At 41.0% G+C, this 23,915-nt stretch overlaps 3 protein-coding genes across 7 annotated transcripts in view; all 3 read right to left on the bottom strand.

The window, feature by feature from the left end:
- LOC120746271 overlaps window positions 1-6,538 on the bottom strand; it is a 38,299-nt gene extending 31,761 nt beyond the window's left edge. The window contains exons 1-2 of one of the 5 annotated variants that reach the window (XM_040051671.1): window positions 6,427-6,538; window positions 2,777-2,881 (exon numbers count right to left, since the gene is read on the bottom strand). The gene's annotated coding sequence lies outside the window, so the exon portion shown is untranslated. Of the gene's footprint in view, window positions 1-2,776; window positions 5,554-6,426 lie in introns of those variants that run through there. The other 4 variants (XM_040051673.1, XM_040051672.1, XM_040051674.1 and 1 more) reach the window with 4 other exon arrangements.
- A 3,606-nt stretch (window positions 6,539-10,144) lies between these two features.
- On the bottom strand, window positions 10,145-16,882 carry LOC120746040 (NLR family CARD domain-containing protein 3-like; the record flags this gene model as incomplete). The annotated part of the gene is made up of 6 exons (XM_040051249.1): window positions 10,145-11,368; window positions 11,550-11,598; window positions 11,924-12,079; window positions 13,645-13,818; window positions 14,854-15,027; window positions 15,120-16,882. Coding segments are annotated over 6 exons (2,877 nt in total), but the record flags the coding sequence as incomplete, so codon positions are not given.
- Window positions 16,883-17,015: 133 nt separating this feature from the next.
- Window positions 17,016-23,513, bottom strand: LOC120746308. The gene is made up of 6 exons (XM_040051752.1): window positions 20,622-23,513; window positions 20,433-20,537; window positions 20,222-20,335; window positions 19,460-19,573; window positions 17,799-17,877; window positions 17,016-17,332 (listed from the first exon to the last, which is right to left on the bottom strand). Exons 1-6 carry the CDS (start codon window positions 20,699-20,701, stop codon window positions 17,078-17,080), a joined length of 747 nt encoding a protein of 248 aa, XP_039907686.1. The 5' UTR covers window positions 20,702-23,513; the 3' UTR covers window positions 17,016-17,077.
- Between the last annotated feature and the right edge of the window lie 402 nt (window positions 23,514-23,915).

Below are 23,915 nucleotides of genomic sequence, written 5' to 3'. Positions count from 1 at the left end.
CCAGACACTGGCGCCACCGGGCCCTCTGACCACCACCAGTAGGCTACGGGTGAAGTGTCTTGCCCAAGGACACAACGACCGAGACTGTCCAAGCCGGGGCTCGAACCAGCAACCTTCCGATTACAAGGCGAACTCCCAACTCTTGAGCCACGATCGAGAAGATGAGAGTTCTGTAAGTTAGGTACATGTAAACAGTTGTGCCTGAAACAAGTGACTACAAGGCTTTAGTAAACGAGAAGCAGCTATACTCCCCGTGTGTGGTTCAGTGATTCCATTTTTGTTTTTTGAAGATGCAACATTATTTTGGCGAGGAGGACATTTAGGGGGAAGGAAGTGGGCAATCGGACACACACACAAAAAAAAAAAAACAAAGTGATGGGAGTCAGCTACAGATTTCACTAGCTTTCAATGAATGCAAGAGTTTTCCACTGAAAATAGAAGGCAGTAATTTGAAGCGGAAAATGGCTATAATTGGCATGGTAGTAGCATTCGATCCAAAGAATCAGACTTGGGATGAGCATATGGAAATACTCAAGCAGTTTTTCACAGCTAACTGGATCAAGCAGAAAAGCAAAGAGCTATATTAATAAGTGTCGTTGGAGCAGCGACCTACAGCTTGATGTGAAACCTTCTCAGCCTGGCCAAGCTGAAAGACAAAACCTTCCAAGAGCTGGTACTTCTGAAGAAAAATCCCTTTGATCCAGAGCCCAGTGAAACTGTGCAAAGGTATAAATTCGACGATCGCTTCCGCAAGCCATATGAAACTGTCATGGAATATGTAGCGGAGCTGCGTCACCTGGCACAAGATTGTAATTGTGGCAACACATGTTGAGAGATAGGATTGTCTGCAGAATTAGGGATGATTGAATTCAGAGTGTCTCTTGGCATAGAGATGCAAATATGCGGCTTTTCAGAGGTCTTGTCTTGACGAAGTTTACCATGCACACGACATCATCCAACACAGGAGCTAGGTCTGCTGGTAAAGTCTTGGTAACGAGCACCTCATGCTGCAGAAAACAGTGCGTAACAATAACATCTGGGTGTACCGCTTTCACTATGCTAACGAAACCTTTGGTGCACCCAACCACAGTTGCTGCTCCATCAATGCAGACACTCAGTTTTTCCACTTAATTCCTCCTTGTTCAAGATATTCAGGTGTAACCCAAAAACTTTCCTCTCCTGTTGTTTTTTCTGGTAATACCTTGCAAAATAGAAAGTCTTCTCTGATAGAGTCTCCATCCACAAAACACACATTGGCCAAGAGTTGGAAATGTCCACTTATGTCCGTAGACTCAACAAGTTGCACCGCAAACTTCTCCAAAACCAAACTTTCAATGTCTGCAGACATGTCATCGATACGTCTGGCAATTGTGTTATCTGAGAGCGGGACTCTGGCTATTTCTTTAACTGCATCAGGGTCAAGCATCTCATTCACAATTGCTTTGCAGGTAGGTAGGATTAAAGTCTCTGCTACTGTGTGTCGTTTTTTGGATTTGGCTATAAGTTCAGCTACTAAGTAGCTAGCTTTGAGAGCTCTTTCAGACACCTTTGTGTTTTTTTCTCATTAAAGTTAGCCATTTCTCAGTGTCTTCACGCAGGCGAACAAAATAGTCTGTGTTCTTCTTTTGAAGTGGGGAATGTTTTGTGTGGAAATAACGTTAAAGCTTGCATGGGACCATTACACTGTTTGAGAGCTTTTCCTCACACACCAAACATAACGGAGTCGGTGCAGTCAGATCTCCAGTGAAAGTAAATCAAAACGAAAGATAACTTTTGCTGTATTGCTTCAAGCTCACCGATTTAGCTTTCTTGTGACTACCACTCATACTAGGCTCTTCTGAGTTACAAATTTTGTCCAGGGCCCAGTTCGGAGTTTGCAGGGTTTTTTTTCAAATATTTATCCATCTTTGTTGTACGTCTTGCAACTGACACGTACCACACGCATCACTATTTCTATTGTCTTAACTTAACAAGGTCATATTGTGCTACTCACTGCCACCCACTGGCATGAAAGAGTAATTACTCTACCAGTCACTGCATTGAAAGCACAGATGCCCAACAACAATTTTATTATTTGCAGTGTTATGTGCGTGTGTTGTTTGTTTGTTTCTGAATGAATGTATGGGGACTCGGCTGTGACTGGTGGACGAAAGGAACGGCTTGATGTAACTGGCTCCCGTTGTGGATGTAATCAATAAAAGGACGACAGAAGAGCCGCGGTGTGTGGGGTGTGGAAAACTTCCCGTGCACTTCCCTCAGGTCCAGACGGAGCAGCCGCAGCCATAGCTAATTAGTTAAATTCGGGAATGTGTGTGAAGTGTGGAGCAAGTAGGGTGAGCTGCCAATTATTTTGGGAAGCTTTATTTTCTCCTGTGTTGTTAGACCAGGGAGGTCAGACTGTGTCATTTCTTTTGTTGTTTTCTTGAAGAGGTCAAAGGGGAACCGAAGTTTAGGTTGGGTTTTGTTTGTTGTGTTGGCCTGAAATCATACACTCCCACTATCGTTGTACTGAGTGCCATTGCCGTAAATAAATTATTGTTAAAAGCCCGATGATGCAGCTGTGTCTGTTTGGGCATGGGAAGTCACGGGACACCCCGCTCTCGTTACGGTCATTCCGAGCCAGATCGTAACATGATTTGGGGGCTCATCCGTTTTGTCTTGTATTTTGGCTGGTTTTGTGGTCTGTAGTTTGTTGTCAGCCTATCTTTCATGCGTGTGGAGGGGAAGTGAAGGATGAATGTTTGAGGATGGAGTTTTCTTTAGATGATTTTGTTACCTTGCCTTCCTGGGATAAGATAGAGCAGATCGGACGGTCCACTCTGTGTTGATCTGCCTGCAGCAAGACTGCCCCCGCTGCAGTTGCGCTGGCGTCAACCTCCAACTTAAAAGGAGATACAAAGTTAGGTGCTGCTAAAACTGGGGCACTGCACAATAAAGTCTTCACCGACTTAAAAGCAGTTTGGCACGCCGTAGTCCATATGAAGGGTTTGGTCGGGCTGACCAGGTCAGTCAGGGGAGCGACTACGGAGGTAAAATTTTTACAGAAACCTCGGTAGTAATTACTGCTTTGGCTTTCACCGTACGGAACGGAATGGCCTCCAGAAATCTCGTTGCTGGGCACATTACAGTGAGAATATACTGATGACCGGCTTTTGTTTTCGGCAACGGTCCCACACAGTCTAGTATTACTTTTTCAAAAGGTTCACCCATTACTGGAATAGGAGATAATGACACAGGCAGAATGGGCTTATTGGGTTTGCCCACCAACTTGCAGGTGGCACAAGACCAACAGTAATCAGCTACATGTTAAATCAGGCCAAAAGAAGTTGTGCAGCACTCGGTAATAAGTTTTATTTATTCCGAGATGCCCAGCCATGCCGGCGTCATGTGCTAAGCTTAGCACCTGATCACGATGCTGGGATGGTACCACCACCTGTGTAACACTCAATGTTTCATGCTGATCTGAGGACCGCCGCCTCATTAACACGCCATCCTGCAGGAAAAAATGAGGAAGGATGCTTTCCCCAGCAGTGACAGCGGCTGCAAAACAGGAACTCAAAGACTTGTCATTTTTCTGAGCGCTTACCAAAGCTTCTTTATTCACATCTCCGCCCAATTCCGGCATTAGATTTATCAAACTGCGTTTCTGTTTCATACGGTCTTTCTCCCCTACAAAAGGCTTTTGCTCCATAGCCACAAACGTATCTGCGATACTAACGACATCAGCAAATGTGTGCGCCCGCGTAACAGTGCAAACGGGAAACACTGTCGCTTTCAGATCAATAACATCTGAGGTGGTAGCAACAGGGGTATCCATCACTTCAGGCGGTGGAAAAACTTTCCCTCCGGCCTAATCATTGCCCAAAATAAACGACACACCTTTAAACGGCAACTGTTGTCTTACGGCGACATACCCGGTGGAGTGGTGCACAAAGAACACTCATTTCACTCATTTCCCCACACCAACACATCTCTGTGGTAGGCGGTTTTATCCGACAGTGGCAACACATCATCTAACATAAAAGACTGATGTGCCCCGGTGTCTCGGAGAATAGTGATAGGAACCCTGTCCTTCTCTTCTCCTGTCACCGAAACGAAGCCTTGGGAAAGGAATGTTTTAAAACGTGACTCTACCTCCATCTCTGGGTTACACCCCTGTGTTCGATCAGGACATATAGGTGGGGAAACTACTTTAATGAGCCCCACGGGTCCCTTAGACCCTCTGCGCTGCCCTTTCTTCCACAGCGCAGGACAACGGGCAATCAGGTGACCAGACTCATGGCAATAAAAACATTCCCGCCTTCAGTTTCCTCCTGTCTCGCCTTTCGGGCCTGTTTAGGAGATTTTATTCTCTTTTCCTGCCTTCCCCTCACTTCTCGTGCTACCCCAGCTGGGAAAATGGTTTTATGTGTGAGGGGAAATTCGTCCGCTAAAACTGCTGCTTTCGCCAGGGACGTCACCTTCTGTTCATTTAAATAAACAACTAACTGATCAGGGAGACGCTTTTTAAATTATTCTCCAAGAAGCACTTCCTTTAATCCCTCAATATCCTTCACTTTGCTTGCTTGCATCCAGCGTTCAAAGAAGTGACGTTTCTCACGGGCAAATTCCACAAAAATTTGATCAGCGGTCTTTTCACTTTTACAAAATTTCTGACGGTAAGCCTCAGGGACTAGTTCATACGTGTGCAGAATGGATTTTTTCACAATATCATATTGGAGGCTGTCGTTAACGGAAAGGCTAGTACATACTTCTGGAGCCTTGCCGATTAACTTACACCGGAGTAGCAGCGCCCAAAACTCCTTAGGCCAATTCAATGTGGCTGCTATACGCTCAAAAGCGCTGAAATAAGAATCAACCTCAGCCTCCCGAAACGGAGGGACTAGTGTAACATGCTTGGTGATGTCAAAGCCTGTTGAAGTAACTGTGTCTGTTTGGGCAAAGTAATTATTAAATTGCATTTTTTATTTAATTGAAATGAAATAATTTCCCATGGCACACTTAACGATCTCTCACGGCACACCTATGTGCAGCGGCACAGTGGTTGGGAAACACTGGTTTATTGGTCTGAGTATGGAAGACTGTTGATGTTTGTTTATGGTTAAGTGCGGGCAAGTGCTGGTTGTAAAACATTATTGTCTACTGGACTTAAGTTCTAATGGAGATTGACCATTTGATTGAACACTTTTTTGAAAGCAGTATCCTTTAAGCTTGTGTGTAGAGTGGTTAAAACAGATAACATAATTTAAGCATTTTAAAAATACACAAGTGAATATTGTACTACAAAGCTTATACACTGCTATTGATGTGTTTGTAGTTGTGATAGAAATGAATGTTTTATTTTTATTTAATGAAAGAAATGTTTAAATTAGGGCAGGATATTTTAATAAGGGTTTGACTGCTCACAATATTCACAGATGTGTGATAACAAACATGGTTTTGTATCTTTTGGTTTGTATTTAAAGGTTTTCCACCTGTTTTTTATGACTGTATTAATTGATCATTATTATTAGTAGTAGTAGTAGTAGTAGTATCATTATAAACTTCTCGGTGAGGTACAGTGTCTACTGTAATTTTACAATAACACAGGTCTGCAAAAAATAAATAAATACATTTTTGCTGCATGGGATATTTTTGGTAAGTTTGATGTATTTTTAGGGTGCTGAATCCAAAAATGATCTCCATTTCCCTCCATCACCTACAGTTTTTTGCAAAACAAGCGGAGTTGACATTTAAAAAAAAAAAAAAAAAAAAGCACAAAAGCGATTAAAGAAAATCAATATTTGGTTACAATTAACTATGCATTTTTTTCTTAGACTCCTTACCTTTCGCTATGGACACAATAAATCATTAAGTCATTATTGGATATGTTTTGTTTGGGGTTTTTTTTTTTACTCAAGTATAGGATAACAGGTTTCAGTTTTAAAAAGGAAACTTTACGCTTAATTACACTAAAACATGAGTTTTGCAAGAACGAGATGGAATTTTTAAAATATTCTTCCTGGTTTCAGTGAGTAAAAATCTATAAGAAACAGTCAGAAAGTCCTATGCAGTTTTTCGGTTGCAGACCTGTGTAATCTTTCCCTTGAGTAGTCTAATATGGCTGACGCATCGCTAGGGTAAAGGGTGGCAACATGACCTATATATTAAAACAAACAAACAAACAAACAAACAAAACAAAAAAACATAAATCACATAAGTTACAGTCGGAACACTTGTCTCTCTTTAAACGTTTACAGATCAGTTTATGGTTTCTATGTCGGCGCGAAAAAGTGTATGCAAATGATTACCGTGTAACATTAGAGTCTCATGTCCTAAACATATACGGAGTTTATCGTTTAGGACGATGTTCAGTTATGAAACACAGACTCGATGTAACGGCGGGAGTCTGAGCTCAAAACATCTTTAAAACAAGTCATAACATACCTGAGCAGCAACACAGAGCCTCACAGCTGAAGACACTTTCATTTAAAATAAACACTTCCTGTAGTTTCGCCTCAGCTCTTTTTGTAGCTGCTGCTAGTGTCCACACGATGGCGCCATTGTAGTAGCAGAAAGATGAAACAAACCACTTCTGTGGACGTTGGAAAAATGTTTTTATTGAGAAAGGGAACATATTAAATGATTTCAATAAAATTAAAAAGCATTCTATAAATACACTAACAACAATAAATACCATGATATACACAAGGACCCAAATGTGAAGAATGTAGTCAAAAGCTTTACTTTTCACTGTGAGGTTTCACCAATACAAACATCGAGCAGATGGAAAACAAGTACCAACAAAATATCAAGGTTCACTTTGAAAGCAAACTCAGTAAAATAAATAAATAAATAAATAATAATAATAATAATAATAATCTGAAACTGTAATTTCTTTTAAATTTCTCACTTATGGACATTTCCTCAATAACGGCACTGATTTTTCCCCCCCCCCCCCACATTGATCTGACCTTTTCCTCCATAATAATCACAACAAACTGGACACTAGTCCAAGCAAAGAAAGATCAATAGATTTAGGACAGAATGAGGAAGGACTGCAGGAAAGTTAACAAGTACAAACAGCTGTTTTACATGAAAGACCTGCGGGGTGGCTGTAGCTCAGGTGACAGAGCAGGTCAGCCACTAATCAGAAGGTCGGTGGTTCGATCCCAGGCTGCCTCCTGGCTGCATGCCAAATATCCTTGGGCAAGATACTAACCCCATGTTTGCCTACTAGTGGTGGTCAGAGGGCCCGGTGGCGCCTGTGTCCGACAGCCTCGCCTCTGTCAGTGCGCCCCAGGGCAGCTGTGGCTACAATGTAGCTTGCTATCACCAGTGTGTGAATGGGTGAATGACTGACTGTAGTGTCTTTAAGGACTAGAAAAGTGCTATACAAATGCAGGCCATTTACCAAAATACCTAAGGAAACTTCTGCTTGGAGAGCAGATAAGATGTGGTCTTCCCACTGAGTTTGTTTTGTTCACAAAAGAAAAATGACACAGACAAACCACAAAGAGATCCAGAACATACAAACATTTATTGCAAGATACAAACCTGAGGTTTGCAGAATACTGAAATGCAGGTAGTGCCAGAGTTTCTAAGAAGGGTTTAAGACAAACATACACTGAGCAGTTGGGGATACAGGATAGATTTACTTAAATATGCTGAAGCTTCTTCCTTATGTGGCAGCACGAAGGAGGAAAACCAGTAAAGTTGACACCCACACTTTTTAGGTAGAAGGACTGACAATACAAAACAGTTAATTAAAATACTTTATCAACAAACATTAATTAAAAGGACAAGATTCACTGCCACCCTAGTTAAAATGGAACTCAGTAAAATAATTTAACAAAATGGTGGAGACTAACCACTTCGGGAGGCAACCTAAAGGAAGGCGTGCCCAAAGGTGCCACCAATTACTCACCCGTGTAGTCTCTCTGCAATCCTCACTTCTTCTTCTTCTTCGTGTTTAACGGCGGTTGGCAACCAACGTAAAGGAGCATTACCGCCTCCTACTGTTCCGGAGTATGGGTCTGCAATCCTCACTGCCACTCTCACTGCAATTTAAATGGTGCGTTATACCCATTTCCCGGTGTGTACACTCACATGCAGTGGCGGTCCTAGCCTGTTTGGCGCCCTGGGCGAACACTCCCTCTGGCGCCCCCCCCATAAAACATATTAAGGATTGTACATTAACATAAAACTGTTGTCGAAATTCACCAGAGAAACACACACACATGAATTTAGGGAGAGTATGCATTGTATGCAAACGGCTACCAAACAGCCATCATAATTCGTCATACAATGAGAACAGGACAAATCAACAATTTACCATTTCTTCTTGGAGCAACTGTAATCCACATTATTTCCTTAGGGATTAATAAAGTATTCTGACTCTGATAGTTTCACGATACATGACCTGTCATTATCCAATGACACATCTGCATATCTGTATCTTTTGCTCGTTTCTCTTCCTCTTCTTTTCTATTTTTTCTAAACTGAGCACCTGATGGCTTTGAACTTTTCTTGTCCATCTTACATTGGTTTTCATTTTGCACTCCAGTATGAACACAAATCCCCCAACTCGAGGATCGCCACAACATAACCTAATAGACCTACACCTTAGTTCACAGATTCACTTTGTCTAGGGTTTATTTCTGGGATTTAACACAACCCAGGATTCAAATCATGAATACATAATGGGCTTGGATTTACAACATTATGAACCCCTTTCCACGAGTTGTGTGTGAGACTTTAAATCATCAAACAGTAAATTATAAATTTTAAATTGTTATTGATCCCTTTGCCCCGAGTCCTAAAGTGTATATTTGTTTTCTTACTCTTCTTATTCTTATATTTATTGTTTGTTTACTTGCACTGCTGTAACTGGAGCCTCGTCCTCTCGTCTCTCTATATTCTGTACTGTGTGTAGCGGAGATGACAATAAAGTTTACTTTGACTTCAGCAGCAATAGGTGCACCGAGGGCTCTCGTGCTCACTTTTCGCGTATAGAATTTCTATAAAACATCGGTGCAGATTATGTCTGTATCATAATGTCTGGTGTTTTCGTGTTTGTTGTTTTGTTTTATTTTGCGAGTTGGTTATTAGATGCTGCTCCAGCCAGAGACTCCCCCGCCGCCCCGCCCTCTCCTCCCTGTGCCGCAAGCAGCAGGCGCACCTCGCAAACGAAGGGCGACCTTACTCCCAGCAAATGGGTGATAGAAAACCGATCGGTGCCTGTACCATTCCCAATATGTGCTGGCATGATGTCGGGGCAGCATGAGTACGAGCAATTTTTTTTTTTTGCCGATGCCCGTGATGCCGCCCCCCACCACAATGCCGCCCCGGGCAACCGCCCGTGTCGCCCGTATCAAAAACTGCTACTGCTCACATGCATCAGAGGGAATTCCACCACATATCCCTAGCCTCCACAACAAGCAGCCATGCCTCCACTAAAGCTAAATCAAAAAATAAAAACAGAACAAAAAACAACAACTATATATTGTGACATATAAAACACAAAACAACTCAGTAAACGAGATATAAAAGAAACAAGAACGAATTCAAACACCCTAAAATGCAACTCCTTTAAAAGCATGATTAAAATATAACAAACAATTAACACTAAAACAGCATAAAACAAGGAACCAGCCAATGCCAGTAGTAAATGACAGCAAAGCTACAACAAGACAGCAGCAGTGTTTAGGCCACCCTTTAATGGTTATACAGATTAAGCAGTTGCCAGGAGAAATGAATCCAGTCTGCAATACTTAACAACAACCTGTAATCTTTGCCACCTTGAACAGGAATGAGTGCAAGTTGCCAGAGCTCAAGAGTAGATGACAGCTGTTTCTTATAACCAACCTCTGATTAACAGCTAAGGGAAGGGTGAATGTTCATGCTAGTGTTTTCAGTGGCAGAAACGCAGTTTTGGGTCTCTTTGAAGAACGAAACATTGTTATAAGGTCTGCGATAATGTTTTACACTGAGGAGAGACACTACTCTCTACAGACTGACCCAGTGGACAAATTAAGCATAACAAATAAGAAAACTACAGTAGTTATAGCAGTTGCTTGAAGGTCACGGGACATTAATATTAACATGCATTTAATAAAATCAGCACGGTTGATCATCCATATCACTGATATAATAAAACAGAAACTGATGCAACAACGCAAGTTTATTCAGGTTGCAGGTATCAATCAACATCTTCCTGCTTCGATATGTACGACAATGCTGATCATAAATAAATAAAACTGTGCCATAAAACTGTGTCATAAAAAACTGTGTCTTAGCTTTAGAGCAATGCAGCGTTAGTTATTAGTGTTTATTCTCCTTTTGGAAATTCATTTTTTGCTTCTATGAAATGTCAGATAAATATCATCACATCACAGACGGCATCACACACACACACACACACACACACACACACACACACACACAAGTTCATTTAAGTCATTAATTATGAATAAAATCTGGATAAACCCCGGCTGGTCTCTACACTTTTGTTCACTGAAAAATGATGTGTGAATGTCTCTGAAGAGTTTGTAAATTCATCTTCTGGGTTTGTGTAGCTCAGTGATTCCTCCCTGATATCACAGTGTGTCTCATGTACAGCAAACTAACTGCGAACAGCAAACTAAATCATCTCAGGTGAGTTAAGTTTAGAAAAACACAGCATACTTCACTATAAAGCTGTGAGTGGAGGAGGAGGACAGAAAAACAACATGTGGATGCTGGAATAATTGTAGCTTTCATCGTTAAAGGACTAAAGAGACAAAGTTTACAAGGAAAGTGACAGACACGTACAGACTGCATTATCTGTTCAACAGTTTCTGTTTGCCTGGAAAATCTCTGATTCTACAGATTTACACAAACACAATGAAGAAACAGGCCTGAACGCAAACCCAGCATAAAGAGGTTCAGTGAATGTGGTGTTGAAGGTGTGGAGGTGGATCAGAGTGTCAGAGGAGACTCTGTAGAAGGACAGAGTGCCAGCAGGACAGTCCACATACACTCCTACTCTGTTAGAGACAGAGGAGGAGGATGAAGAAAAACATGTCTTTTGGTTATTGTGCCAGACAAAATAACGATTTTCAGAGCAGCTCAGACTCCAGGACTGATCATTTCCACCAAACAAACAACTAATACTGTCTCCTTTCCTTCTGATTCCTCCGTAACTCACTGAAATGTCAACCCTGCCTCTCCACTCGACCTCCCAGTAGCAGCGACCAGTCAGACCATCTCTGCACAGCAGCTGAGGACGGTCATCAAATCTGTCTGGATGATCAGGATATGACTGAACCTCCTCCACATGTGTCACCGTCCTGTTGTTGTCAGACAGTTTGAGGTTTGTGTGTACTGTGTTTGTGTCGATTGTGAGTTGACAGGAATCTAATGGAGAGAACAAACACAATCCAGCTGCAGTTATTGATCCATCATCTGTTCATTGATTGACACTTTGATGGTGAGTCCTGACATCAGAGATGTGAATGAGTGATGTGACAGTTTGAAGATGGTTGAATGTGTGCTGCTTTGTTTTCATGAATCACATTAAAAACACACTTACACTTCCTCAGACCTGGTCTCAACCATTGGACTCCAGCAGGCTCCACCCTGAGAGAAGGAGGGGGGTCAGACCAGCACAGTCTCTTTCAGCATAAATAATATGTAAACCAATATGTTGTGTGTGTTAAATAATTTACTAATGGGAAATCATGAAACAGTAAGTTAGGCACAGAATTAATGTCCCAGGTGTTCTTCTGAGAAATCCCCTGCATGTAAAACAGGTCCTATATGTGTGATTGTTCATATAAAGTTCATATTCTGGCTTAAAGAAAAGGAGAAAAAACTACCAGCACTTAGTGAAGGACAAAGAAAAAATTTCCACTCCTTTTTCCTCTATCAACATTGTACATGGCTGCAGCCAGTCACTCCATACCTGAGAGTCTCCAGAGTCAGCTGCTTCAGGAGATTCACTCCTGTCTCTCCAGGATGATTGTAGCTCAGGTCCAGCACTCTCAGATGAGTAGTGTTGGCGATTACAGCTGATGTAAGGGAATCACAGCCTTTCTCTGTAACCAGACAGCCTGACAGACTGTGAGACACACAAAACACCACAAGTGGGGAAGAATTTATAAAAACTGGTACTTGGTCCACATTTTAATTAATGACTCAAACATAAATAACTAAAAAAAAAAATTAACAAGAGAGGGGACAGTATGGTTCCCTCAGATTTTGGCAGTGGAAATTGAATTTTGATACTTGGAAAAACACTGATTTCGTGAGTTTTAGACACAAATATAGTTAATGCCACCTCTATATTCAGTTTACAGTGTTGGGAAGGTTACTTTTAAAATATATTCCAATACAGATTACAGAATACATGCCCCAAAATGTATTTTGTAACGTATTCCGTTACATTACTCAATGACAGTAATGTATTCTGAATAATTTGGATTACTTAATATATTATCATGCTTTATCATGCTGCAGGTAAGGCTGCACTTTTTGCAGTGATCTCATATGGAAAACTATTCTGCACGTATATAAAACAGGTCCGCGGCTCCGAACCGTAGTAAAGGGACCTCTGGCTAATACGTCGGGTTCCGTGTCGGGCTCGTAGCTGAAAACTAGCTTTACTTTGTTGTCTGGGTCAACGTTGCTAGTGAGACAGACAGAGGCGTTGAAAGGCTGCTCCAACGGAACTTATTGCTTCGGAGGAAAACACGAACACAGTGTACAGTCGAGTCTTAATAGCTTAATTACAACTGGGCTCGGTATGGCAGTCCATTCTCCCTGCAGCATGGACTGCACTGCCCATAGGGCTACATTCTTTAGGGCTATGCCTGTAACACTCTGCCTATTGCCTTCACATTAAATAATCTTTTGAGTAATCATTTTTTAAAATATTTCTTCACGTCATTATGCGGGCCACAAGTAGGGGTGACATGGACTGCGAGATTGAGACACAGGCATTAGAGCCTCTTAATGCATGTTTTGTTTGCGTTTCCACCGGCATGGAATTACCAGAAATAGAGAGGGCATAGCCTAACATATGAAACAGGAAAATACCGCCATGTAATCCATTTATTTCAGTAACTGTATTCTGAATACCACCTTTTTAAACGTTAACTGTAATGGAATACAGTTACTCATATTTTGTATTTTAAATACGTAACGCCGGTACTCCCCAATACTGACAGTTTAGAACCAAACTTTTCAGTAAGTGATGGAAGGATATGTTTAATATTTATTTTTCCAGTCAAATGGAAAGCTTGAACAGATAGACACGCAAATGGAATTTAGCCCTATAATAAATGTTGACTCACATTCTTACTTGCTGATTAACAGATCTCAAATATGTGATCATTTGTATTTAAAAGCCTTTCAAATGTTCATAAGGACTGGTTTTCATTAGTAAGTCTAAGCTACATTTTCTGTTTCTGAAGTGTCACTAACAATGCCCATGCACAGCTAAATAGTATTATTGTGTACTGGATACTAATTGCAGCATATGGCCTTCAGGGTACCCGTTCACTTTTGCAAGCACATCATAGAACACATAAACACCGATGGTTGAGTAAAGTGAATATGAAATCCAAACAATTAAAACAATGTAATTTTGAGTTCATGAGTTTTAACAGTGTGATGAACCCTGACCTTAGAGCTTCCAGTTTGCAGTGTGGACTCTGCAGTCCAGCTGACAGGAGTGTCACTCCTGAATCCTGCAGGTCGTTGTTACTCAAATCCAGGTCTCTCACACTGGAGAACTGGAAGCTAAGAACTGAGGACAGACTTTCACAGCTTCTTTCTGAGAGGTTACAGCCGTTCATCCTGAAAAGATATTGTACAAAATTTTTGATGGAGACGAGTCTGCTTACAGAGCAGAGGTGAGAGCCCTGACATCATAGTATTGTACAACAACCTGCTGCTCAATGTATGCAAGTCCTCGGAGCTCATTGTGGACTACAGGAAAGTGCAGGGTGGAGGACACATACCCATTTTCATTGAGGGGAGAGTGTCAGATGCTTCAGGTTCCTGGGCATCAGCATCATTGAAGATCTGATCTGGTCACATCACGTGGATGTGATCACAAAAGCAGCAAAAGTGTGCTGAGGAGGTTTGGCATGGACCCTTGAAAACTCCCCAACTTTTATTGATGCACCATCGAGAGTATTCTGTCTGGCTCTATCATGATTTGGTATGGCAGTTGTAATGGCTCTGGACCACAAAGCTCTATGGCTCTATTATTGTACGATCTACTGTACAATATAAAGCGCCTTGAGGCGACCGTTGTTGTGATTTGGCGCTATATAAATGAAATTGAAAAGATGAAAAAAGAAAAGTATGAAAGGTGATCAGATCAGATCATATCACTGGGTCTGAACTGCCAGCCATCCAGGACCTGTTCAGATAGGGTTGTAAGAAGAAGGTCCACCGGATCCTCTCTGATTCCAGCCACCCCACCATACACTCTTTATGGTCCTGCCATCAGGTATGAAGTATATAAGCATCTACAACCACACCAATAGATTCAGGTACAGTTTCTACCTGAACTTCAGAAATATACGACAGTTTATTTGCACAATCATTGTACACACTGTAACAGCAGTCTGGCAAGGAAGTAGCGACTAGCAGGTCCAGCAGGCATGTGGTGTGGAGGTTAGCCGAAGCCAGTCAGTTAAATCAAACAAGAGACCTTTATTCGTTGTCAGCAACATAAGTTGCTGCTGCATAAATACCTGTGCTTCTTGTCTTTAATTACTTTGTCAATGATCTGTACTTGTTGTAACTTAAAGAGATTTATGAGTCGGAAACTTTAGACAAATATCTAAAAAACATATAAACCTAACTGTGAGTTGCTCTGACCTGAGAGTTTCAAGTGTGCAGTGTTGACTCTTCAATCCAACTGATAACAGCTGTACTCCTGAATGTTGTAGGTCATTGTTGCCTAGTTCCAGCTGTTTCAGTCTAGAGGACTGAGAGCTGAGAACTGTAGACAGAGCTTCACAGCTTCTTTCTGAAAGGAAACACTCACTCAATCTGAAAAGACATAAAGAAGGCAAGTTTTTCCCCCCCCCCATCACTGAACCAGAGCAATGTATTCAAATAATGTTAATTTGACAATAACTTACAGAGCTTTCTTGGAGGCTTTGACCACTGGCAGCAGTCTCAGTAGAGCCTCTTCTGAAACACAGTACTTCTTCAGATCAAACACATCCAGATCTTCTTCTGCTGACAGCAAGATGAAGACCAGAGCTGACCACTGAGCAGGAGACAGTTTATCTGTGAAGAGACGTCCTGATCTCAAGTACTGTTGGATCTCTTTTACTAGAGAACGATCATTCAGTTCATTCAGACAATGGAGCAGGTTGATGTTTTTCTCTGCAGATAGATTCTCATTGATCTTCTTCTTGATGTACTGGACGGTTTCCTGATTGGTCTGTGAGCTACTTCCTGTTTGGTTTAACAGACCTCGTAGGAGACTCTGATTGGTCTCCAGTGACAGACCAAGAAGGAAACGAAGGAACAAGTCCAGGTGTCCATTTGGACTTTGTAAGGCCTTGTCCACAGCACTCTGGTAAAGGTGTGTACCTGTTTGTTGTTCTTCCAGCAGATTGACTCCAGAGTTAATGAAAGTCAGATGGACATGAAGAGCAGCCAGAAACTCTTGAATGCTAAGATGGACAAAGCAGAACACCCTGTCCTGGTACAGTCCTCTCTCCTCTATAAAGATCTGTGTGAACACTCCTGAGTACACTGAGGCTGCTGTGATATCGATGCCACACTCTGTCAGGTCTGATTCATAGAAGATCAGGTTTCCCTTCTGCAGCTGCTCAAAAGCCAGTTTTCCCAGAGACTCAATAATCTTTGTATTTTCCAAACTCCAGTGTGGATCTGTCTCAACTCCATCATCATACTTGACCTTCTTCACTTTGTCCTGAACCACCAGAAAGTGGATGTACATCTCAGTCAGGGTCTCAGGCAGTTCCCCTTCCTCTCTGGTTTTCAGCATATCCTCCAGAACTGTAGCAGTGATCCAGCAGAAGACTGGGATGTGGCACATGATGTGAAGGCTCCGTGATGTCTTGATGTGGGAGATGATCCTGCAGGCCTGTTCCTCATCTCTGAATCTCTTCCTAAAGTACTCGTCCTTCTGTGATCTAGTGAAACCTCTGACCTCTGTCACCATATCTACATATTTAGGAGGGATCTGACTGGCTGCTGCAGGTCGTGTGGTTATCCAGAGGTGAGCAGAGGGAAGTAGTTTACCCCTGATAAGGTTTATTAACAGCACATCCACTGAGGTGGACTTTCTAGGATCAGTTAGGACTTTAGTTCTGCGGAAGTCCAGAGGAAGTCGACACTCATCCAGACCATCAAAGATGAACACAACTTTAAACTCTTCAAAGCTGGAGATTCCTGCTTCTTTGGTTTCAGTAAAGAAGTGATGAATAAGTTCCACCAGGCTGAACTTTTCCTTTTTCAGAACATTCAGCTCTCTGAAACTGAATGGAAATATAAACTGAATGTCCTCATTGGCTTTGTCTTCAGCCCAGTCCAGAATTAACTTTTGTGTTAGGACAGTTTTCCCAATGCCAGCCACTCCCTTTATCAGCACTGTTCTAATTGGTTCATCTCTTCCAAGTGAGGCTTTAAAGATGTCTTCTTGTCTGATTGTTGTTTCTGGTCTGTCTGGTTTCCTGGATGTTGTTTCAATCTGTCTGATCTCATGTTCATCATTGACTTCTGTAGTCCCTCCCTCCGTGATGTAGAGCTCTGTGTAGATCTGATTCAGAAGGGTTGGGTTTCCTGCTTTAGCGATCCCCTCAAACACACACTGGAACTTCTTCTTCAGGGTAGATTTAGATCGTGGCAAACAACACCATGTGTTCCTAAATGAAAACAAAACCGATGAAAGAAATAAAGAAATTCATTATATCTATATCTATCTATCTATCTATCTATCTATCTATATATATATATATATATATATATATATATATATATATATATATATATAAAATTCACTCGCAGTGTGGTTGCTTCAATAAAATGAAGATATTGGTAAATGTCCCATTTAACCAGTGGTTTAAATTCTATGAGAAATCCTCTTACTACTCTGCAGACGGTCAGCCAGCTCCTCCTGGTCCATTTTCCTCAGGAAGTCCAGTATGATTTTCAGAAAAGCCTCTTTGCTGCTCCTCCTCTTCTCTTCATCCCTACCTTCCAACACCTCCTCATCCTCCTTTTGCCTCTTCAAGCATTCGCGATAATTCGGACTGAGAACCTTCTGGATCTTCTTCAACTCATTCTTCACAAAAGTGATGACGTTACCCTCCAGCTCCTAGAATAGAATATTGTTTGAATGACCAAATCAAACTGAAGTAATGCAGTGTCTGTGTTGGAACTGACTGACAATCTGCTAGTTTACAAACTGTAGCATGGAGATGACAGTGAGGAGAATGGGTGTGTTTGTTCATCTGTACAGCACTTTGGTCCATTGTAGTTGTTTTATACCTTTTTAGTCTATTCTATGTGATAGTTCATGCTGACAATGTGATGACGTATATTCCAGCGTAGGAATTGCAATGGACAGGTGATCAGATTGGCAAAGATTGGCGAATCGTTTATGTGGATTATAGCGTGTGTGGGTTTATTTTTTTATTACATGCCCATTTTACATGATTTCTGCAAAACCCCTAATGGAAAGATACCATGGCCTGGGACATGTTAAATGCATGCTTTATAAATAAAAATGGCACAGTATTGTTTGGTATGTATATATAAGTAGTTGGTTCACATGTACAGACCATAAATATGGTGTCCATATGCATTTGATGCTGCTGCACAAACTGACCACTTTGAGACTCAGAGGTCCCCTTGTCCACTCTGTGGAGGAATCATAAGAAAAATGTTCAGATTATTTCTGTCCACATAGGTCTATAAAGTGATGTTTGTATTTGAACAGAGATTCAATTCAGATACATGAAACTAACACTAACAAGCCTCAAAGAAGTGAAGCAACATTAAAGAAGACTGGGTCATAATTCATCCACTCTGATGTAAGTAACTGATAAAGTCATACAGAAGAGAGTGACTTTGACTCATTGCTGCTAAAGATGTTTCTATAAACTACTGATTTGCACAGGAGTGCAAATAGTCATGTGAAAAACTTTCTTTTTCATTTTCTTATGACACGTTACAGTCCTGTAGATAAAATTTACTCTGTGATGTGGAGAAAACTCCATCCTTCAGAGAAGGGTTATACATGTTACTCATCTCTACACTCAGTCTTCTTTATGGTAGACTGTTTAAGTACACAACAGACATAAATGGGAAGACTGCAAGGTAGAGACAAGTGAGAAGCGATAATAACCTGTCTGATCACAGTATAATTTGCCTTCATTTTTATCAAAATGGGAGGACTGTAAATACTCTGTGGAAAAGAAATGTAGGTATGTTCAACAATCAGAGATTCAGAGAAATTAAAAAGGAGAACAAATGATTCATAGCAGAAAACATAGAGAGTACAATAGTTCCACCATTTTGTGACGCAGAGTTAAAACTGTTATGAGAGGGAAGTTAATTTTAAGGGAAGCTTTTGAAAATGAAAAGGAAGCAAACACAGAAAAATGGATGATTTGAATGGATGGATTTTTGTACAGAAGCAAACAAAGAATTGGAAACAATTTTACAGCAAACAGCTATTTTATCAAACTGAAGCTAATATGGTCTATATAAAGACGAGTGAAGGGAAAGAACTTTGGGCTATAAGGAATAACTAGAAGTAAGAAAAATAGAGGTTGGCTGCATTTCTTGCTGAGATACATCTTTGAATGCTGAACATAAAAAGGACTTCTGGAAATATGAGTGCTCTATACCAGTGTTAGGCTGGGATTGCAACAGTATGTGTGCTATTTTTATGTAAATGATTTAAATGATTTCCAATATGTTGCTGTTTCTAGACTTTTAATGGAACAACACAAAGCATCTCCCTTGGCTTCTGGTATGTTGCATCTCATTTTTATGTTTAAATCACCATGTATCTATTATAAAATGATCAATCCATACTGGCAAAAAAAATAAAATAAATAAAAATACCTGTTATTTCTCGATATAGACAGATTGACATGAGCTCCTGATTTACAGGTACAGTTTTAAAAATCAAATTAATGCTGGTAACATCATGTAGCAACATCCAGGACTGCCTCCCCCACACTGTCTTTCATTTTTCAATGCAACAATCCAAAATCATCCATAAACCTCTATAAAGATGAACTTCCCTGCTTCTCATGTGGTGTCATGCTCACCAAGCTTTTTAGCATCTTCCAGTCATCGACTGCTGGACCAATTGGAGTCTTATAGCCACTTTACTTCAGAAACACCTCCTACAGCATTTATTCTTTAAACTCTGACTGCTGTGTTTGTCAAGGGTGAAAACAACAGACACTGTTGCAACAAATCAGATCACCTCTTTACAGCAGAAGGCCGTGCTTTAAACGTTTCTCCAATGCCCTTGGACTGGTTGCTCTTTAAGGACACGCAGCTGAGTTCAGGTCCAGGAAAGTCTTTTCTCTGAGGGATCCTGACAGAAAAAGAAATAGAACAACTTTAGAAGTAACTGATATCAACCTACTTGGATTTAGAGACATGCTGTCTTTAAAATTGTTGTTGTTCTTTAATCCTATATAATTCAACCATGCTGTGTTGATGGAGGATATTATAAGACATTTTCATGTTGGTCAAAGTATTCTAAATTTGTCATTGTAATGTTGCAAACCAAGTTATGGTTTATAGTGATAGTTAATAGCTGCTGCCAACTTGATGTCAAGTGTCCAAGCTGAGATGGTAGACATCTTGTAGTTAGGTCTGTAAGCTTTTGTACATTGACAATTTTTTCATAATGTAGCTTCTATACACATTTAAAATAGATTTTACATCTAACAATAAAGATGTGATTGAAATGCAGACTTTCTGCTTTAAACTAAAAGGTTTAACTAAAGTATTGTGTTAACTGTTTAGGAATTAAAGACATTTTTCTATCTAGTTCCACATTTTTACTATAAATATAAGAATTGTTTTAATAAGCCTACAACACTTGGAGATTATCTGCTGGAAGAGCTGGAGTCCTACAGATACTCTTCCCTACATAAATGGCTCCCATCATGTCGATTCTTTACACTTAGTGGGGAAAAGAGCTTCAAACACAGTTACAGCTTTAGGTACAGAATACCTCTCTATCTCAGAAAGTTCCGCTTTAAAGGTTTCTCCAATGCCCTTTGACTGGTTGCTCTTCAAGGACACATAGCTGGGTTTAGGTTCAGGAAATCCTGGACTCTGAGTGATCCTGACAGCAACAAAAAAAAATGAACACATATTTGCAGCACTTTAACTACATTATCCCTGCGTTAATAACAACTGTTCTAAAAGTAATATAAGCTTACTTAGAGGCGCACTGTCTTTTAACATCGTCATTTGTTGACATCTCACTTTTGGCAGACTCACAGCTGGATCCAGTTTCAGGTTTGCGTTTGATTCTGTGTTTTTTTCTGTGAATAATGATGGAGCAGTGATGTTAGTGCTGAGCTGTGATGTGGAGAAGAGTCATGGACAGTTAGAGATGGTCATCTCACCTCTGAGCTTTGGTCTGGCTCTCATGTTCCCCACACAGAGTGGTTTTAGAGGGAGGGTCTCCCTCCTCTCTGTCCTCCATATTCCTGACATACGGAGTAGAAAGAGGACATTTAGAAATATTTACTGAAAAATCTCTTTGTCTGACTATTTGTTAATAACACTTAATTCTAAAATAATGGACAACACAGCACTGTGGATTGTTTTTCTTTGCAGATGTATATCTAAAAATGCTGTAACTAATGTTAAAGAAATAATTCCACCATTATTTTCTTCAGTGCCATCTCTAAACACAATGCAGAGCAACTAATTGACGTCAATTATCTTGTTAATATTGTCAAAACCTCACTGTATATGACTGTTGATGCTCTTGTTCCTCTGACAAAGAAAGCGGCTAATTGGAGAGGTTTGACTCCCTGGTGTAACTCATAAAAGTTTACCTTGAAGCAGATAACTCATAAACTAGAGAGAAGGTGGTGTTCTGCTTGTTTAGCAGACCTTTGCCTGACCTGTCTGACCTGTCAGTGTGTGTTTCTTTATAATCTCCATCTTTGCTAATAGAGGATCACCATATTGTTTGGTGTTTCACTGTATAATTTGGGGTCTTTTAAGTCACATCTACATCACTTCCTACCTTCACCTGCAGATGAAACACAAATCATTCATGTGCACATCAAAAGAAATCCTCCTTTCCGTCATGTTTGTTTTCCAAATATCAGCTGCTTCTTTTCTGCTTCATCTCAGCAGCTATTTTTATAGAGCTAGCTCACAAAATCAGTATCTCAATGTCAGGTTAAGGTGCTGACAACATTAGACAGAGAGCCCCAATGATCAAATAAGCAGCACTTGGTGGCTTCACTTTTAACATGAAGAAAGTTCCCTCACGGAGGAAGTTTGATAAGATAAGTTTTGAATTCTAGAATTAGTTTAGAAAATTGTTCATACATCTATTTTCTACTGCTTATCCAATTAAGTGTTATGATCTGGCAAAAGCCTATCCCAGCAGCTATAGTTTAAGAGGCACCTTAGAGTCACCAAGTAACCTAACATGCATGTTTTTGGACTGTGGGAGGAACATGAAACTTCACACAGAAAGTCCGGCAGGATCAAACCCTGGACCTTCTTATTGGGAGACAATGTCATGAACCAGCACAGCATCATGCTACCCTAATAAAATTGCATATATGTGGTTGATATTCTTGTTTGAATTTTATGTTTTTTTTAAATGAAAGTAATGCATGTAAACCCTAACATTATTTGCTGGAGGCACACGGATCTGTTAGAGATTATTAGTGATATGCACCAGTGAATGCAGCCTAATCCTGGTTCGGACAAACAGGAGGTGAAGTTGTGTTTATTGCCTCCAGCTGTTTGAGTTGATCAGATCCCTTCGGTATATCACAGTCCACTTTTCTTTAACAAGAGACACAGAGTCAAAGCTTTGGGGTTATGATTACATGCAAATCTTTTTCATTTTAAATCAATAAACTAATAAAAATGATGTTGTCAGCAACACAGGCATGAGATTTAAGGTTTATTGACATTCTTTCTCTTGTCTGAAATGGCATTGCTTCACTATTTAAAGTGCCAGGTTCACCACTACGTTGTCCTCTTGCATTATGGTACGTTTGAATTTTGCAGTTCCTCTATTCTGGACATTATGGTACAAGCATACAAACAGGAATCCATGTCATGGGCTGTATCCCAATTCAGGGTCTGCAGCCTTAAAGTAAGCAGCCTTAACGGTCCACAAGGGCGGCGTACTCAAAGACCGCTAAGGCCGGAAGTGCAAGGCTTGTGAAATCGGACGGTCTAGCCTCCGTCGCGCTGCCCAGGTTGCCTAGCAACCATGATATAAAAAGCTTTTCCTCCACAGCAGGAAAAACAACAACAATGACTTTTGCTCCACGAGAGAAAAATCTGCCCTTCAGTAATCAATAGTGGATCCACACTAACAACGATTCAGAGATCAGCTGGAAACGTTTCATACAGCATTGTTTGACAGAAATGAAGGAGAAAATCTTTTGTTCATTTGTTTGTTTGTTTCTACATGAGCTTTGATCATTCTCTGTAAGATTAAGCTCAGCTATTAATTTAATTTTTTTCCATTTAAATTTTTCAAACACTTTGCTGTAATATAAAAAGACAGTTACCAGTGACAGATGTGAAGTCAGCCTGAGTCAGAACCCACTGAGGATTTTGAGTCACCTCTCAGTGAATTCTTCTTCCAGTGCTAAAATATTTTATAATGTAATCTGAGCAGAATTTTCTATCCATTTGAATTAAAATGATCACGTCTCTGTAGTGCAGTTTTACTTATTACAAAAGCACTGCTTTAAAATAGTCTGTTTGTTTACCGTCACCTGTACGGTAATACCTAGAATAGAGGAGCAACACATTTGTAGCCGCAGGTAGCGTTACTATGTCTTTACAAACTGGTTCACTTAATCACACTAACTCTTGAATTATAACCTGTGATATCAACACCACCCCCTATTGTCACTCCAGCTGAACGTTTGAACGATATCACTACTGTAACACTGCTTAACCCACCCAGACCTGTGGTGTAAATGTCACGGGGTGAAACGGGACAAGTTATTTGGAGTTTTTACTGTGCATGTTTTGCGACGTTTTATCTGTTTAATATTTTAATATTGTATATTGGGTTTGTTTGTATGAGTTCTATTGCATGTTTTTATCTTATTTAATTGAACAACTGTCCTGTAAAGACTCCACCCCTATCTGATTACTAACTTGATTTCACCTGAGAGGTACCAGAGAGGCCAATAAGAGGGCTGGGTAGACGACAGAAAAGGGCGCTTTTTGAGGACGAATGACAAGGAAAGCTTTGCTTTGAGGAGTTGCGCTCAAAGGCCAGAGGCTGAGCGCCTCGGCCTCGGCCTCGGCTTCGGCCTCGGCCTCGGCTTCGGCTTCGGGCTCGGCTTCGGGCTCGAAACGGAAGGGACGAAAGAGAGTGACCGGAGTGACTGAGAAGCCGAGCCAGAGATATGGAGAGAAGGCTTGGGCTGTAGAGCTGTGATTGACGGCTGCGCTCGAAGGCTAGGGGCTGAGGGCCTCGGCTTCGGGCTGGAGGCTCGAGACGCAGGGCACCAGCAGGAGGACCAGCGCGCAGAGAGCGACAGTACCAGCGCGCAGAGAGCGGAGACAGCACCAGCGGAGGCTACGAGACGGCTGTGCCGATTTCCAGTTTTAAAGAAGCGGCGGGCGGAGTTGAGAGCTCTGCCCACCCGGGGTAAGTCTCTGACTTATCCCTTTTTTATGAAGTAAACCTGTCT

The sequence above is a fragment of the Simochromis diagramma genome, unplaced genomic scaffold (genome assembly GCF_900408965.1).
Source record: "Simochromis diagramma unplaced genomic scaffold, fSimDia1.1 OVJJ01000107.1, whole genome shotgun sequence".
Lineage (NCBI taxonomy): Eukaryota > Metazoa > Chordata > Actinopteri > Cichliformes > Cichlidae > Simochromis > Simochromis diagramma.
This window is presented reverse-complemented; position numbering and strand designations above follow the sequence as displayed.

Bases quoted from the DNA above. Each gene is read 5' to 3' on its own strand.
- LOC120746308 (XM_040051752.1), bottom strand. From the start codon at position 20,701: ATGGAGGACAGAGAGGAGGGAGACCCTCCCTCTAAAACCACTCTGTGT. The intron at 19,574-20,221 runs GTATTCTGTACC...TTTTTCTGTCAG, and splicing joins GAACTTTCTGAGATAGAGAG to GATCCCTCAGAGAAAAGACT. The intron at 17,333-17,798 runs GTCTGTACATGT...ATTCTATTCTAG, and splicing joins ATATGGACACCATATTTATG to GAGCTGGAGGGTAACGTCAT.